This window comes from Schistocerca gregaria, chromosome 1 (assembly GCF_023897955.1).
Source record: "Schistocerca gregaria isolate iqSchGreg1 chromosome 1, iqSchGreg1.2, whole genome shotgun sequence".
In the NCBI taxonomy this organism is placed as follows: domain Eukaryota; kingdom Metazoa; phylum Arthropoda; class Insecta; order Orthoptera; family Acrididae; genus Schistocerca; species Schistocerca gregaria.
Genome location: NC_064920.1, coordinates 910,433,597 through 910,448,070, shown reverse-complemented (window position 1 = coordinate 910,448,070; position 14,474 = coordinate 910,433,597). Strand labels below are relative to the sequence as shown.

At 38.3% G+C, this 14,474-nt stretch overlaps 1 protein-coding gene across 10 annotated transcripts in view; it reads right to left on the bottom strand.

Moving 5' to 3' along the window:
• LOC126275021 (GATOR complex protein Iml1) overlaps positions 1-14,474 on the bottom strand; it is a 520,849-nt gene that overhangs the window by 140,435 nt on the left and 365,940 nt on the right. For all 10 annotated transcript variants that reach the window (XM_049977169.1, XM_049977163.1, XM_049977164.1 and 7 more), the window contains one exon: positions 9,532-9,640. In XM_049977169.1, coding sequence (XP_049833126.1) covers positions 9,532-9,640 — 109 coding nt within the window. The remainder of the gene's footprint in view (positions 1-9,531; positions 9,641-14,474) is intronic.

Below are 14,474 nucleotides of genomic sequence, written 5' to 3'. Positions count from 1 at the left end.
GGCAATATTCTGATTTTTTTCTATTGCTAAGTATGATATCGTTCTATATTCCCTGAATAGGAGAGCTTCCACTGTTAGGCTGAACAGATTTAACAAACAATTTTAATTTTTGCCAAACATAAAACCTGTTTTATTACCGCATTATCACATAACAGTATCATAAAAATCAAAACCAATCCTTATTTAACATGATTTTGGTTTTGAAAGATGAGTAAGACATTCATTTTTCACGCATTTTAATTGGTTCCAAAATATATGTGAAAGACTTAAAGGTTTCAATTTATACAACATCTGTGCACTCTGTTTTGTGGTGAAATTCGCTAGTCAATAAACTAAAATTGTGTTCCACTGCTTCAATATCTTCCTTTGATACAGAGTGATGCCTTCCTGTTGAACCAATAGGAACTGGAGCATTTACAATCTTCAAAACATTGTGAACAGGGAGTGAGCACTGATGGTGTTGTTGCTGTCCTTCAGCAGGAAACCTATATCCAGAAGCTGGCCCATGTGGTAGCATAAGTTCACTACAATTTTGTTTAACTCATAACTGGTGTCTATAATCTCTGCAATCCACCAGTCACAGTCATACACACATACCACAAACATCCCCCTTCTCAGGTTTGTGGTTGTTGTTGTTGTTGTTGTTGTTGTGGTCTTCAGTCCTGAGACTGGTTTGATGCAGCTCTCCATGCTACTCTATCCTGTGCCACAAACTTCTCTTCTCCCCAATCCTATTCAATACTTCCTCATTAGTTATGTGATCTACCCATTTAATCTTCAGCATTCTTCTGTAGCACCACATTTCAAAAGCTTCTATTCTCTTCTTGTCCGAACTATTTATCGTCCACATTTCACTTCCATACATGGCTACACTCCATACAAATACTTTCAGAAATGACTTCCTCACACTTAAATCTATACTCGATGTTAACAAATTTCTCTTCTTCAGAAACGCTTTCCTTGCCATTGGCAGTCTACATTTTATATCCTCTCTACTTTGACCATCATCAGTTATTTTGCTCCCCAAATAGCAAAACTCCTTTACTACTTTAAGTGTCTCATTCCCTAATCTAATTCCCTCAGCATTACCTGACTTAATTCGACTACATTCCATTATCCTCATTTTGCTTTTGTTGATGTTCATCTTATATCCTCCTTTCAAGACACTGTCCATTCCATTCAACTGCTCTTCCAAATCCTTTGCTGCCTCTGACAGAATTACAGTGTCAACGGCGAACCTGAAAGTTTTATTTCTTCTCCATGGACTTTAATACCTACACAGAAATTTTCTTTGTTTCCTTTACTGCTTGCTCAATATACAGATTAAATAACTCGAGGGATAGGCTACAACCCTGTCTTACTTCCTTCCCAACCACTGCTTCCCTTTCATGTCCCTCAACTCTTATAACTGCCATCTGGTTTCTGTAGAAATTGTAAATAGCCTTTCCCTCCCTGTATTTTTTCCCTGCCACCTTCAGAATTTGAAAGAGAGTATTCCAGTCAACATTGTCAAAAGCTTTCTCTAAGTCTACAAATGCTAGAACCGTAGGTTTGCCTTTCCTTAATCTTTCTTCTAAGATAAGTCGTAAGGTCAGTATTGCCACATGTGTTCCAGTATTTCTACTGAATCCAAACTGATCTTCCCCGAGGTCGGCTTCTACTAGTTTTTCCATTCGTCTGTAAAGAATTCGTGTTAGTATTTTGCAGCTGTGGCTTATTAAACTGATTGTTCGGTAATTTTCACAACTGTCCACACCTGTTTTCTTTGGGATTGGAATTATTATATTCTTCTTTAAGTCTGAGGGTATTTCGCCTGTTTCATACATCTTGCTCACCAAATGGTAGAGTTTTCTCAAGACTGGTTCTCAAAAGGCCATCAGTAGTTCCAATGGAATGTTGTCTACTCCTGGGGCCTTGTTTCGACTCAGGTCTTTCAGTGCTCTGTCAAATTCTTCACGCAGTATCATATCTCCCATTTCAAGTTCATCTGCATCCTCTTCTATTTCCATAATATTGTCCTCAAGTACATTGCCCTTGTATAGACCCTCTATATACTCCTTCCACCTTTCTGCTTTCCCTTCTTTGCTTAGAACTGGGTTTCCATCTGAGCTCTTGATGTTCATACAAGTGGCTCTCTTTTCTCCAAAGGTCTCTTTAATTTTCCTGTAGGCAGTGTCTATCATACCCCTAGTGAGATAAGCCTCTACATCCTTACATTTGTCCTCTAGCCATCCCTACTTAGCTATTTTGCATTTCCTGTCAATCTCGTTTTTGAGACGTTTGTATTCCTTTTTGCCTGCTTCATTTACTGCATTTTTATATTTTCTCCTTTCATCAATTAAATTCAGTATTTCTTCTGTTACCCAAGGATTTCTACTAGCCCTCGTCTTTTTACCTACTTGATCCTCTGCTGCCTTCACTACTTCATCCCTCAAAGCTACCCATTCTTCTTCTATTGTATTTCTTTCCCCCATTCCCGTCAATTTTTCCCTTATGCTCTCCCTGAAACTCTGTACAACCTCTGGTTCTTTCAGTTTATCCAGGTCCCATCTCCTTAAATTTCCACCTTTTTGCAGTTTCTTCAGTTTTAATCTACAGATCATGACCAATAGATTGTGGTCAGAGTCCACATCTGCCCCTGGAAATGTCTTACAATTTAACACCTGGTTCCTAAATCTCTGTCTTACCATTATATAATAGATCTGATACCTTTTAGTATCTCCAGGGTTCTTCCATGTATACAACCTTCTTTCATGATTCTTAAGCCAAGTGTTAGCTATGATTAAGTTGTGCTCTGTGCAAAATTCTACCAGGCGGCTTCCTCTTTCATTTCTTAACCCCAATCCATATTCACCTACTACGTTTCCTTCTCTCCCTACTGACGAATTCCAGTTACCCATGACTATTAAATTTTCATCTCCCTTCACTATCTGAATAATTTCTTTTATTTCATCATACATTTCTTCAATTTCTTTGTCATCTGCAGAGCTGGTTGGCATATAAACTTGTACTACTGTAGTAGGTGTGGGCTTCGTATCTATCTTGCCACAATAATGCATTCACTATGCTGGTTGTAGTAGCTTACCCGCATTGCTGTTTCATATTCATTATTAAACCTACTCCCGCATTACCCCTATTTGATTTTGTATTTATAACCCTGTATTCGCCTGACCAAAAGTCTTGTTCCCCTGCCACCGAACTTCACTAATTCCCACTACATGTACCTTTAACCTATCCATTTCCCTTTTTAAATTTTCTAACCTACCTGCCCCATTAAGGGACCTGACATTTCACGCTCCAATCCGTAGAACGCCAGTTTTCTTTCTCCTGATAACGACATCCTCTTGAGTAGTTCCCACCCAGAGGTCCGAATGGGGGACTATTTTACCTCCGGAATATTTTACCCAAGAGGACGCCATCATCATTTAATCATACATTAAAGCTGCATGCCCTCGGGAAAAATTACGGCCGTAGTTTCCCCTTGCTTTCAGCAGTTCGCAGTACCAGCACAGCAAGGCCGTTTTGGTTATTGTTACAGGGCCAGATCAGTCAATCATCCAGACTGTTGCCCTTGCAACTACTGAAAAGGCTGCTGCCCCTCTTCAGGAACCACACATTTGTCTGGCCTCTCAACAGATACCCCTCCGTTGTGGTTGTACCTACGGTAGGGCTATCTGTATCGCTGAGGCACGCAAGCCTCCCCACCAATGGCAAGGTCCATGGTTCATGGGGGTGAATCTGAATATTATACTGCTGTTTTTGAGGTATTGGCCGAACAAATGAAATTTCTTCTTTCTTGCTCTTTAAAGTGTGTGCAACATGAGTTTGCCCATCACTTTGAGTCCAAAAATGTGTCTTCTGAATTCCTTTTGGATTAGTCTTCTTTTTATGCTCACGGGGTTATTCCATTTCCTCTTTGGACAGAAGAATGAGGGCTGTGAATGTGTAAGATTTCGTGACTCTTCTAAAATTCTCAGCATCCTGGATCACAGCTTTATTTGGTCTGGAAAAAATATGTTTTGTAGCACGGTGCTTCAGCAATCCTCCTACATCATCACAAGGCCCCTTCCCGTGGCCAGTAGCATTGTATACCCAGTCATTTGGCACAGGCAACTTACTCAATTCAAACAGCTGGTAATGATCTTTAAAATGACTAGGCGCACCATCAGAAATAATGATGATCTACTCTGCCCTTGTTTGCAGTTGAAGAATTTAGCATATTGCTAGCAAAGCACATGCTGAGTCATGTCCTGTGTCATCAGTTGTAATTACAACACTTGTAGTCTTATTTTGAAACTATGTCACTCCTGTAAAAATTTTAACATGGTCATTACTCCAATGATTCTCTTGTACTTCTTGTAGGAGTATTACACACCAGTTCTCAGCAAAATAACAGTGAAACATTAAACATAGTTCTTCAGCCTGTACACATCCTTTCACTTCTGTGATGTGTTGCCGCTGCAATTTCTTCAAATGCTGATGTGTTACTGCTTTCAATGACCATTTACCAAGTTCATCAATGAAACTGTCAAAGAAAACAGTTTTCTTAATTAATTTTCCTCCCATGTCATATACGTGATTTCTGCAGAGTTATCTGCTACGTCTTCCAGGCCAAGTGTCTGTAAAGACAGTCATCCCTTTCCAGGGCAGTCACCACATTCTTGAAACAAACAAGTCTCTTGCTTTACATCACAGACTACTAATAACTTCACACGCCCAACCAAGGTGTCATATGTTGTGTGCTCCAGTAAGTTCTTCCAAGTTACCAAACAAAGTACAAAATTTGTGCAGTACACACATAAACAGACATCTATAGGTGGGTGTGGAACTACCCACTTAGGTCATAGTGCATAAAATTTTGATCTTCCAATATCTGAAGTTGTGTAGTTGCTCTTATAAATTGCAAAAGTTTCTTTAATACAGAGAGTCATGTGCCTCTTCACTTTCACAACTTTTTGACCTTGAACTGTTACAGTCATAGTGCCTTTTTCATTTGCACTCTGGTGAGAACAGACCCATTTATCTTCCAGATAAAATGACTGCACTATATGAACTTGAGTTGCTTCTACAGGATGACCATAATAGGGATCTGGTCTTCCAAAGACTGCTTTTACAGACCTCAAAATTCTTGATTTGTCTGCCATGTACTTTGATACTGATGGAACATGGTTCAAAATTGTTTTCTTTGAAAATGGCTCTGGAATAATAGTCAAAACTTGCACCTTTTCACTGTAGGATGCACAATATTCAACAGCTGAATTGATATTTGTGAAATATTTCTGGCAAGAGATGCAAGAGTGCTGTGGTTCATTTTCTTCTGAAGATGGACTTTCTACTTCGAAGAGTGTGATCAGTTTTGCTGTAGTGCATTCATCCACAGCTTTAGTAATTTCTCTGTGGTTTCTTGATGCATAGAGCTTATGACTTGACTTCACTGACCATGGTTTCTTAACAAGACTAACACCTATCTCTGTAGTTGACTGATTCAGGGTATTTAATTCTTCCTCTACTGATGCAAAATCAGCATCATCTGCACCATGGGAGGCTTCCCTTTGTTCATATTCTATCATTGTTTTTATTCTGTCAAAACATTTAGAACACAGTCCACCCCCGGTAGCTGAATGGTCAGCGTGATGCATTGTCAATCCTCTGGGCCCGGGTTCAATTCCCGACTGGGTCGGGGAATTTTCTCCACTGTCTTGTGCTGTCATCATCATCATCCTCATCAACTGCAAGTCACCAAAGTGGTGTCAAATTGAAAGACTGGCACCCAGCAAACGGTCTGCCCAACGGGGGGCCCTAGCCATACAATTGAATAAAATTTAGAACACAAAATGTCGTCACTGAAAACATCTTCACTTTATACAGAGACTTCAAATGAGAACACTTATTCCCAACCTTAACAAAGTCTGCTTTTTTGTTTGTCTTATACTCTTTCATGGATATGCAAATAGTCAGTACACTTCACTCTCCTGTAGCCCCAGTCAAAAGATGTTTTAAACACTCCTTTTCACAAAACACACTGCAACTGTGTCAGCCAGCAAATTCCTCACGAAAACACAAAACTCACTGTGTGGTCTCAGATTTCTTAGAAGCCTCTTCAGTAAACAAATTAGCACTGAACAACTACAATACAGAAACCTACAATGAACATCCACGACAAAGAAACTGACAAGAAACTACAACAAAGTGTGAGATATATCTGCAACAATGAAAGTGAAAATAAATAACTGCAATAAAGAAAGTGATAAGAAATAACTGCAACAAAGACAATAGAAATAAACATTGTTACAAAGAAATTAGTAAGAAACAACTTCAGTGAAGACATACATTACCCTTAAAATAAAACCTGCCCAACTTAAAAGTGGAAGTTCTACTTTACAGAGAATATAATACTACATGGTACTAATCAACAGAAACAATCAAACTTTGCTGAATTGGCATTTTTGAAAAAAAATAGAAAAGGTGACAGTTAAAGAACTTTGGCAGATATGTCCAAACGGAAGATGCCATTGTATTGATAAAGGATTTATCTTTACATTTAAAAAAAAAAAAAAAAAAAAAAAAAAAAAAAAAAAAAAAAAAAAAAAAAAAACACCTCTAACAACATATCTGTAACTGTTACAGATATAGAGAACTTTAATTTTTTTTCCAAAATTTGCATCTTCAAAGCTGCATAATTTTTTTGGAGGAAAGAAAAAAAATACGCGTTTCTTACTTACTCCTGAATTTTAACATATGCTAATTCACTAACATTCGGGACTATGGGACTGAACTGATACGGATTATGCCTACTTCAAAATGTCTAAAAATAAATAGTGTGGTGTCAGTTCTCTGAGACTACATATGTGTGTGCAAGTTGCATTTGTGTGTGTGTGTGTGTGTGTGTGTGTGTGTGTGTGTGTGTGTGTGTGTGTGTGTGTGTACTGCTGACAAAGGCCTTAATGGCCGAAAGCTTTAGTTCTGTGAATCTTTTTATTGTGCCTATCGTGACTCAGTATCTCCACTATATGGTGAGTAGCAACTTTCCTTCTCTGGTATTGTTAAAAATAAATAGAGTAATTATATCACTGTTCTCATTCATATTTTATTCAAATGAACCCTTATGTCGATGATACAAGTTCATACAAAAAAACGTTAAAATAATATAATTTTGAACTATGGAATTCTGAAATGAAAGTAACAACATCATTAATAATAATAATAATAATAATAATAATAATAATAATACAACACAGTAGAAGTGAACTGTAGATCAGATTATATGGGAATCTAACTTGGTCACATGTCTGAGTAGAGCATCGTTATATGTGAGAGTAGTGAGCCTTGTTACCTTACAGATTAAGCATGGAAAATTATTTTGAAAAATGCTTTCACAAGCAGCCTAGACCGCTTGCTTTTAACACCATTTAATTTATTAACAATGAGAAGAAGAAAGGGGTACAGTGCTGAAGAATGAAGTGATAGACTGTGCACATAAAATATTGAAGTTAAGACAATGGAGGGAAAATTGTGGATGGAGAGAGAGAATGTTGAGCAGAGTCAGATTCAAGTATCTACCCCCACAATGAAGAAGTGAAGTGCATAGAATATGTTTTTAGGTGACAATTTTTGAGATGATATGAGCAATATAGACACAACTACTTTGTAAACACTTCCCTGCTTTCATTTTATATTCATGATATCCTGCAGCCTTTATCAAGGTTATGAATGGCATTATACATCATCCACAGAAAATCTATGAAGGCAAAATAATAAATTACACAACCACTGAAAATAAGAATGTAATCCAGTACCAGTTTGACCAATATAAAAATAAACAAGCAGCCTTGTATATATAAAATCAGTCATCAATTCACAGCTTTCACTGCACAGAAGTGAATGTCAGAGCAAGCCAGGACATTCTGCAAAAATTGTTGTATCCATAGGATTTTACTTTAAGAGGTACTAGAATAAACAAACCACCATGAGCAAATGAGATTATATAGTTTCAACATATAACATAATACTTTCACAAAACTAGATATGAAGATAGTAACTGTTCTCGAAAAAACAGAAACCATTGATGACCATGCACCTTCTCTAGAATAAATGATAATTAATTGAAACCCTCAACTGCCGACAGGTGTTGTTGATATACCTCAATGGGGACAGCTGAAAATGTGTACCCCAACTGGAACTCGAACCCGGGATCCCCTGCTTACATGGCAGGTGCTCTATTCATCTGAGCCACTGAGGACACAGATGAATAGCGTGACTTCAGGGACTTATCCCTTGCACGCTTCCCGTGAGACCCACATTCCCAACTGTCCACAATCTATACATACATAATGCACCTAATAGATATTTGCCCATCCACTCATTACTCGGGCCCACTAAGGTGACGATTCCCGTAAGAGTTTGGGCAACCTCTGGCATTCGCACAGATGAAGGTCAATGGCCTGGTAGCCTATAACTAGATATGAACATAGTAACTCTTCTCAAAAGGACAGAAACCATTGATGACGGTGCAGCCAGTCAAGGCACACATTTTCAACGGTCCCCATTGAGGTATATCAACAACACATGTCGGTAGGTGAGCGTTTCAATTATCATTTATTCTAGAGAAGCTGCAAGGTGATCAATGGTTTCTGTTCCTTCGAGAACAGTTACTATCTTCATACCTACTTAAAGGCTACCTGGCCACTGACCTTTGTCAGTGCAAATGTGCACCTCTTATGGGAATTTTCACTTTAGTGGGTGCGAGTAATGTGTGGATGGGCAAGTATCTATTAGGTACATTACATATGTAGATTGTGGACAGCTGGGAATGCGGGTCTTACAGGATGCGTGCAAGGGGTAAGTCCCTACAGTCGCACTAATCATCTGTGTCCTTGGTGGCTCAGATGGATAGAGCATCTGCCATGTTAGCAGGAGACCCCGGGTTCGAGTTCCGGCTGGGGTACACATTTTCAGCTGTCCCCATTGAGGTATATCAACAACACCTGTCGGCAGTTGAGGGTTTCAATTAATTATCATTTATTTTACAAAACTGTACAGTAGCAGAACTAAAGTAGTCATCAGCTTATTCAGAGACATTACACGTGCATAAATGTTGCCAAAGTGATAGTGAGTCAGGTATATTTTCAAACTAAAGTGCCTGTCATTGTTTAATTGTTGTGCTATGCAGAGCATTCAAATATAGATATGTTGCAAATGGCATCCCACTTGTAAAAATGTTGGCATGTATGCTGTTACTACTGCCCCATCATATTTCTTGATCATAAACACATAGGTGCCTGCTAATCTCGGCTGGACTTAAGTCCGTTTTCATAGGTAATACTTCATTTCACAATTCTTCTTCATTTAAAGAATACAGGAAAGTGTTAATACTGGAACATCATTATGAACCATTCTGGAATTTACCTAGAATGATTTTGAAAACCATGGAAACCCCTAATATAAGCTGATAGATATAGGAAGTAAGTTTTAATCTTATTTGCAGAAACAAGTTTTACAACTTTTCAATTCATTTTAGTGAATTACAGTTACCTTTCAAATCCTTTTCCTGCTGAACTATATGATATAGATAAAAACCAATTATAATTGGATGACGAAAGTCTCCAGATGCGTGGCATATCATTTTCTCATTTAGCATATTCTGGAAAAAATAAAACAAATCAAAATTCATGTGGCAGAATTTGTCTGTGTCTAGACATGCTTCCATTAATTTTAAAGCTGTAGTAAACTTTGTCCTATCTTGTTTTATTTCAAACCTTATGGTAATTTTCGTGGTTAATCACACCTGGTAAACAAAGGAAGACCCATTAGAAGATCTGCAGGTAACTCAACAACAACAGAGTTGAGCTCTTATTTAGCTTTCCTGCTTTTCTAAAGTACCTATGCGTACAAGCAGTAAAAATACAAAAGCTATTCATTATATGCTAATCTGCCAACCTCCTTCCCCTCATTTACCAGAAAATCATTTTATTCTGTTTCCATCAATGTTCAGTTTTCAAAAAAATGTATAACTTTATCTGGCAACTGTGGCATACATAATACATACAGCTGTAGAGTACCACTGCCATACAATATGTATTTTCAGTAGACGTAAACGCATTTACTGTAGAGAGTAAACAATCTCATATACATCTGGATTTTATGTTAAACATATAAATTATAGGTTCCACCAACAGTTTAAAATAAGAAATTTTAACATTGTAAGGAAGCCATAAATAGCTAAAAGCGAACAGTTTATGCAACATTCTTACTCTGAAAGCAATGACAGTTCATGGTACAATGTTCTGCTTTTGTTCTCTCTGTCAGGACCTTACAAAATACAAAGTATTTTACGCAGTTCTGATAAGTTCCATACTACGAGCTACAATAAAAATTTAAAGTGTAAGTTATTTCAGAAAGATTCATCCAGTTAAAGACTATATCTTCTACTTTTTCTTGGTGCCAGTTGTGAGTTGCCAGCTCAACAGTTTGCCAGTAGGTGTCGCCCTGGTGCAGCGAGCTGCCTCACTCATTCAATTACAGAAATTATGCAAATGAATGTGTTAGATTTTCTGTGACTGTGAGAACATAATAAAGTATTCATGCTCTCATCCACCCTTGTGCCCCTACACAGTGTTTGTTGGATACACAATCCCAGTATTGTGGCAGGTAGACTAGGATGGATGGGGTTGTTACAGGGTGGAGGTTAGCTAGTGGCCTGCCTGAAACCTAACCTCTCACATCAAACACACTAACTACATCACTGGCTAACGCACTATCATCCCCACCCCTTTACCTCCTGGATTCCTACTCGCCACTGTTAATGTCAGCTCCCTACACACCAACATCCCTCATGCCCATGGCCTTGCCACTGTCAAATACTACTTCTCCCAATATCATTCAGATTCCAAACCCACTACCTCATTCCTAATGCACCTTACCAACTAGATCCTCATACACAACTATTTCTCCCATGATGGGTAGGTATATAAATAAATCTCCAGCACAGCCATGGGCACCTGTATGGTACCCTCCTATGCCACACTTTTTATGGGCCATCTAGAGGAAACATTCTTCACCTCCCAAAATCCCAAACCCCTTGTCTGGTTCAGGTTCATCAATAGTATCGCCATGATCTGGACTCAGGAGCCAAGACATTCTATCCTCATTCCTCCACAACCTCAACACTCTCTCTCCTGTCTGCTTCACCTGGTACTCCTAAGCCCAATGTGCTAACTTCCTGGACATTGACACCCACCTCTCTGATGGCTCCATCCACACTAAATCTACAAACCACCAACAGTACCAGCACTTTGACAACTGTCATCCCTTCTACACAAAAGATTGCTCCCATACAGCCCAGTCACTCTGTGGACAGCATATCTACAGTGACAAGAACACCTTCGCCCTGTATGCTGAAGGTCTCAAAAGAGCCTTCACAGACAGCCACTATTCCCCCCCCCCCCCCCCCCCCAAAAAAAAAAAAAAAAAACCCTACTCTGCAAACAGATTCCTGTGCCATATTTTCAAACAACCCTAATCCTCCCATCACTCTCAATAATCAGCTACAAAGGAGCACTGCCCTCATCACCCAATATCATTATGGACTGGAAGAATTGAACCATATTCTTCGACAGGGCTTTGATTATCATCATGCCCCAAAAATGAGGTGCAGCTCACTCATGATCTTGCCATCCCTCATAATGTGCTGTTCTGCCACTCACCCAATTAACAAAATATCCCAGTCCATCCCTATGCCAATCCCAGGGATCACATCCCTGTGGAAGACCAAATCCACTCACCTAGCACTTCCAGTCCTGCAAAAATTATCCTATCCCATCAGAGGCAGGAATACCACTGCAAGCGGCCCTGTCGTATACCGAAAATGCTGCCCTCACTGCATAGCTTTCTGTGTTGGTAAGACAACCACTAGTTGTCCATTACAATGAATGGCCACTGCCAAACTGTAGCCAAGAACAAAGTTGACTACCCAGTGGCAAAACATGTCGTTGAGCACAACATGCTCAAGTTCAGTGGCTGCTTCATTAACACAGATGGGAGTTATCACTGCAAAACATCCTTCACCCCCATAACCCTCCTGGCCCCAATCTCCATTAACATGTTGGTGAACACTTCATTCAAACTTTCATGAATAGGCACGCTGCAGCTTTTACATCACAATTAGTATTACATTTTTAACCTTTGGCAAAATAATTTATCTGTAACTGCTAGCTGCATTTTCAGTGAGAAAGCATAACAAAACATTATATGGCTTTATAAAAATAATCTTTTATTTCTTGTTTTCACATTTGTCTATTATTGTCATTGTAATTTCCAAGGTGCAGATATTCTTTGCCCCTTCATGATATTTTTTAATTATATCAGTGAACTACACTGATTCACATGAAAACAAGTAACAAGAGAACACATTATGAAATGGAGCACTCGTAAACACAAACTCTTGTTTATGATTGTGAATAAATTAGTGAACTTCAATCTGCAGCTCACTTTCACTTTGCGCACTTGTTGCACATTATGTTTCTTGCATTTCACACATATTGTTTTTGTTCTGTTGCTTTTATGCCTGCCACATATGTAGAAAAACTCCAGGTTTTGCTGGTTCCTTGACCTGCTCGCCTTCATTCCTGTACTCGGGCAAGAAGATATGAATATCCTTGGGATGTGTTTGATGTAATGCTCATTGATACAAGTGTTATTCTATCAGGCCAACAGCAAGACCTTTCACAAAAATTCATATTCTTTCTTTATTATTAAGAATACTGAATTTGAAATTAATATCTGCATTTATACAAGCAATGTACAGATGCACAAGCTTTATCTTTCTCTTGTGTGTGTGCACCTCTCAATGGTTCAATGCTTCTGCTACTCAGTAGGTAGTCTATTTTATTCCTAAAGTATTAACATTCTGCCAGAGCTTTCCTTACTATATTTAAATTTTGTAGTCATTTGCATAGGTTACAATTCACCCCAAGTTTCTATCATCCATGTAAGAGGCAGTCTTGTGAAATTGGATGAATCTTTCTGAAACAACCTGTTGTTCTTTAAACATTTAGTTCTTTTCCTTGTATTCCCTTTTCAAATTCAAGTTGCAATCACCTCTCATCACTCGATTTCTGTATAGATAACTGAACTATTTAAACATTAAACAGGTCATACGAAGTTTGTTGTCAACAGTACTGAATACAAATATTTAAAAATAAAAGTTCTGTTTAATTTCATTTCTTTAAAAGGACAAATAAAATGCTATTATTGGATAATATGGCATCTAGTAGCAGTTTACTTTTTCCCTGCTCTGCTCAAATATCAATCTCAACATGCTGTCATAGATATTTGGACTATCCTAGCACTTTGTCTGTGGCATTGTGGAGAGTGCAACTAACGTATGCAGTGGGTGTGCCCACTGGTGCAATACCACTAATTAATAAATATTGCAGCTAGAGGTGCCTCAGGCAACCTATTACATTCCATGGAGCCTCAAAGTTACAGCACCATATGGATATTTGTGGTATGAAATTCCCAGTTTACATTTCTTTATTTGTATTAATTTCTGGACAGATCTGTCACCCTTTACAAGAACCTTCAAAGTAATCTGGGCTTAGCTTCACAGTAGAACAGAAAAGTGCAATTATGCAATGCTTATCATGGATCCTCAGTTTCTGCATTTGTGGTTGTGGCAGTGTTAGTAGGAATTGTGATAACAATAGCAATAAAAACAGGAAATGCACCATCAGTAGTAGCTAGATGTGCAACAGCAACACCAGCAAATTTTGAAGTAGCAGATAGCTAACCAACATCATCAACTACTTATCACATTAAGGACATGTATATCTATCTGAACACCAAATTGTTTCATATTAGTAATTTTCAGTTTCAAATAATAAGCAATCATCTTCAAATAAATTTAAACATTTTTTTGGAAATTCAACATGAATTGAAGTAGACTAGAGCTGTTTGTTAAGAAAGATTTTTATGTGAACTGAAGAAGATAACCAGAACAGCTGATGTTACACCTGCTGCAACAACAGCTTGAAGCAGCTGAAGCATTGCCTCCCTCAGCAATTTGCTTACTTCAACAAAACAAATTACTATCGTGGCCAACAAACCCACACAGAAGCACCTAGCCTCAAGTTTAATCAGTGTGTTACAGGGCATAAGCAAATGTACACAGCACGGAGTCCAGATTTGCAATATTTAGCACCCAAGTGTGATTTTTCATGCAAACAGTGTGACACATCTTATACTGAATCTTTAATCTATGACACTGTCATACAGCTAGCACCAGCTAGGCAGTCGGTGCAATGGCGCTAGCGCCATATGATTGTAAATTAAATGAGGTTCTAAGAAAACTGCTAAAGCTTCATCACAGGTTATGTTTGGTGATAACATTAGTGTTGAACATCTCAGTAATATTCAATGTCACATTAAATGATTAACAAATAAAAATAGTATTGACTTTCTTAATAATAATCAATGTT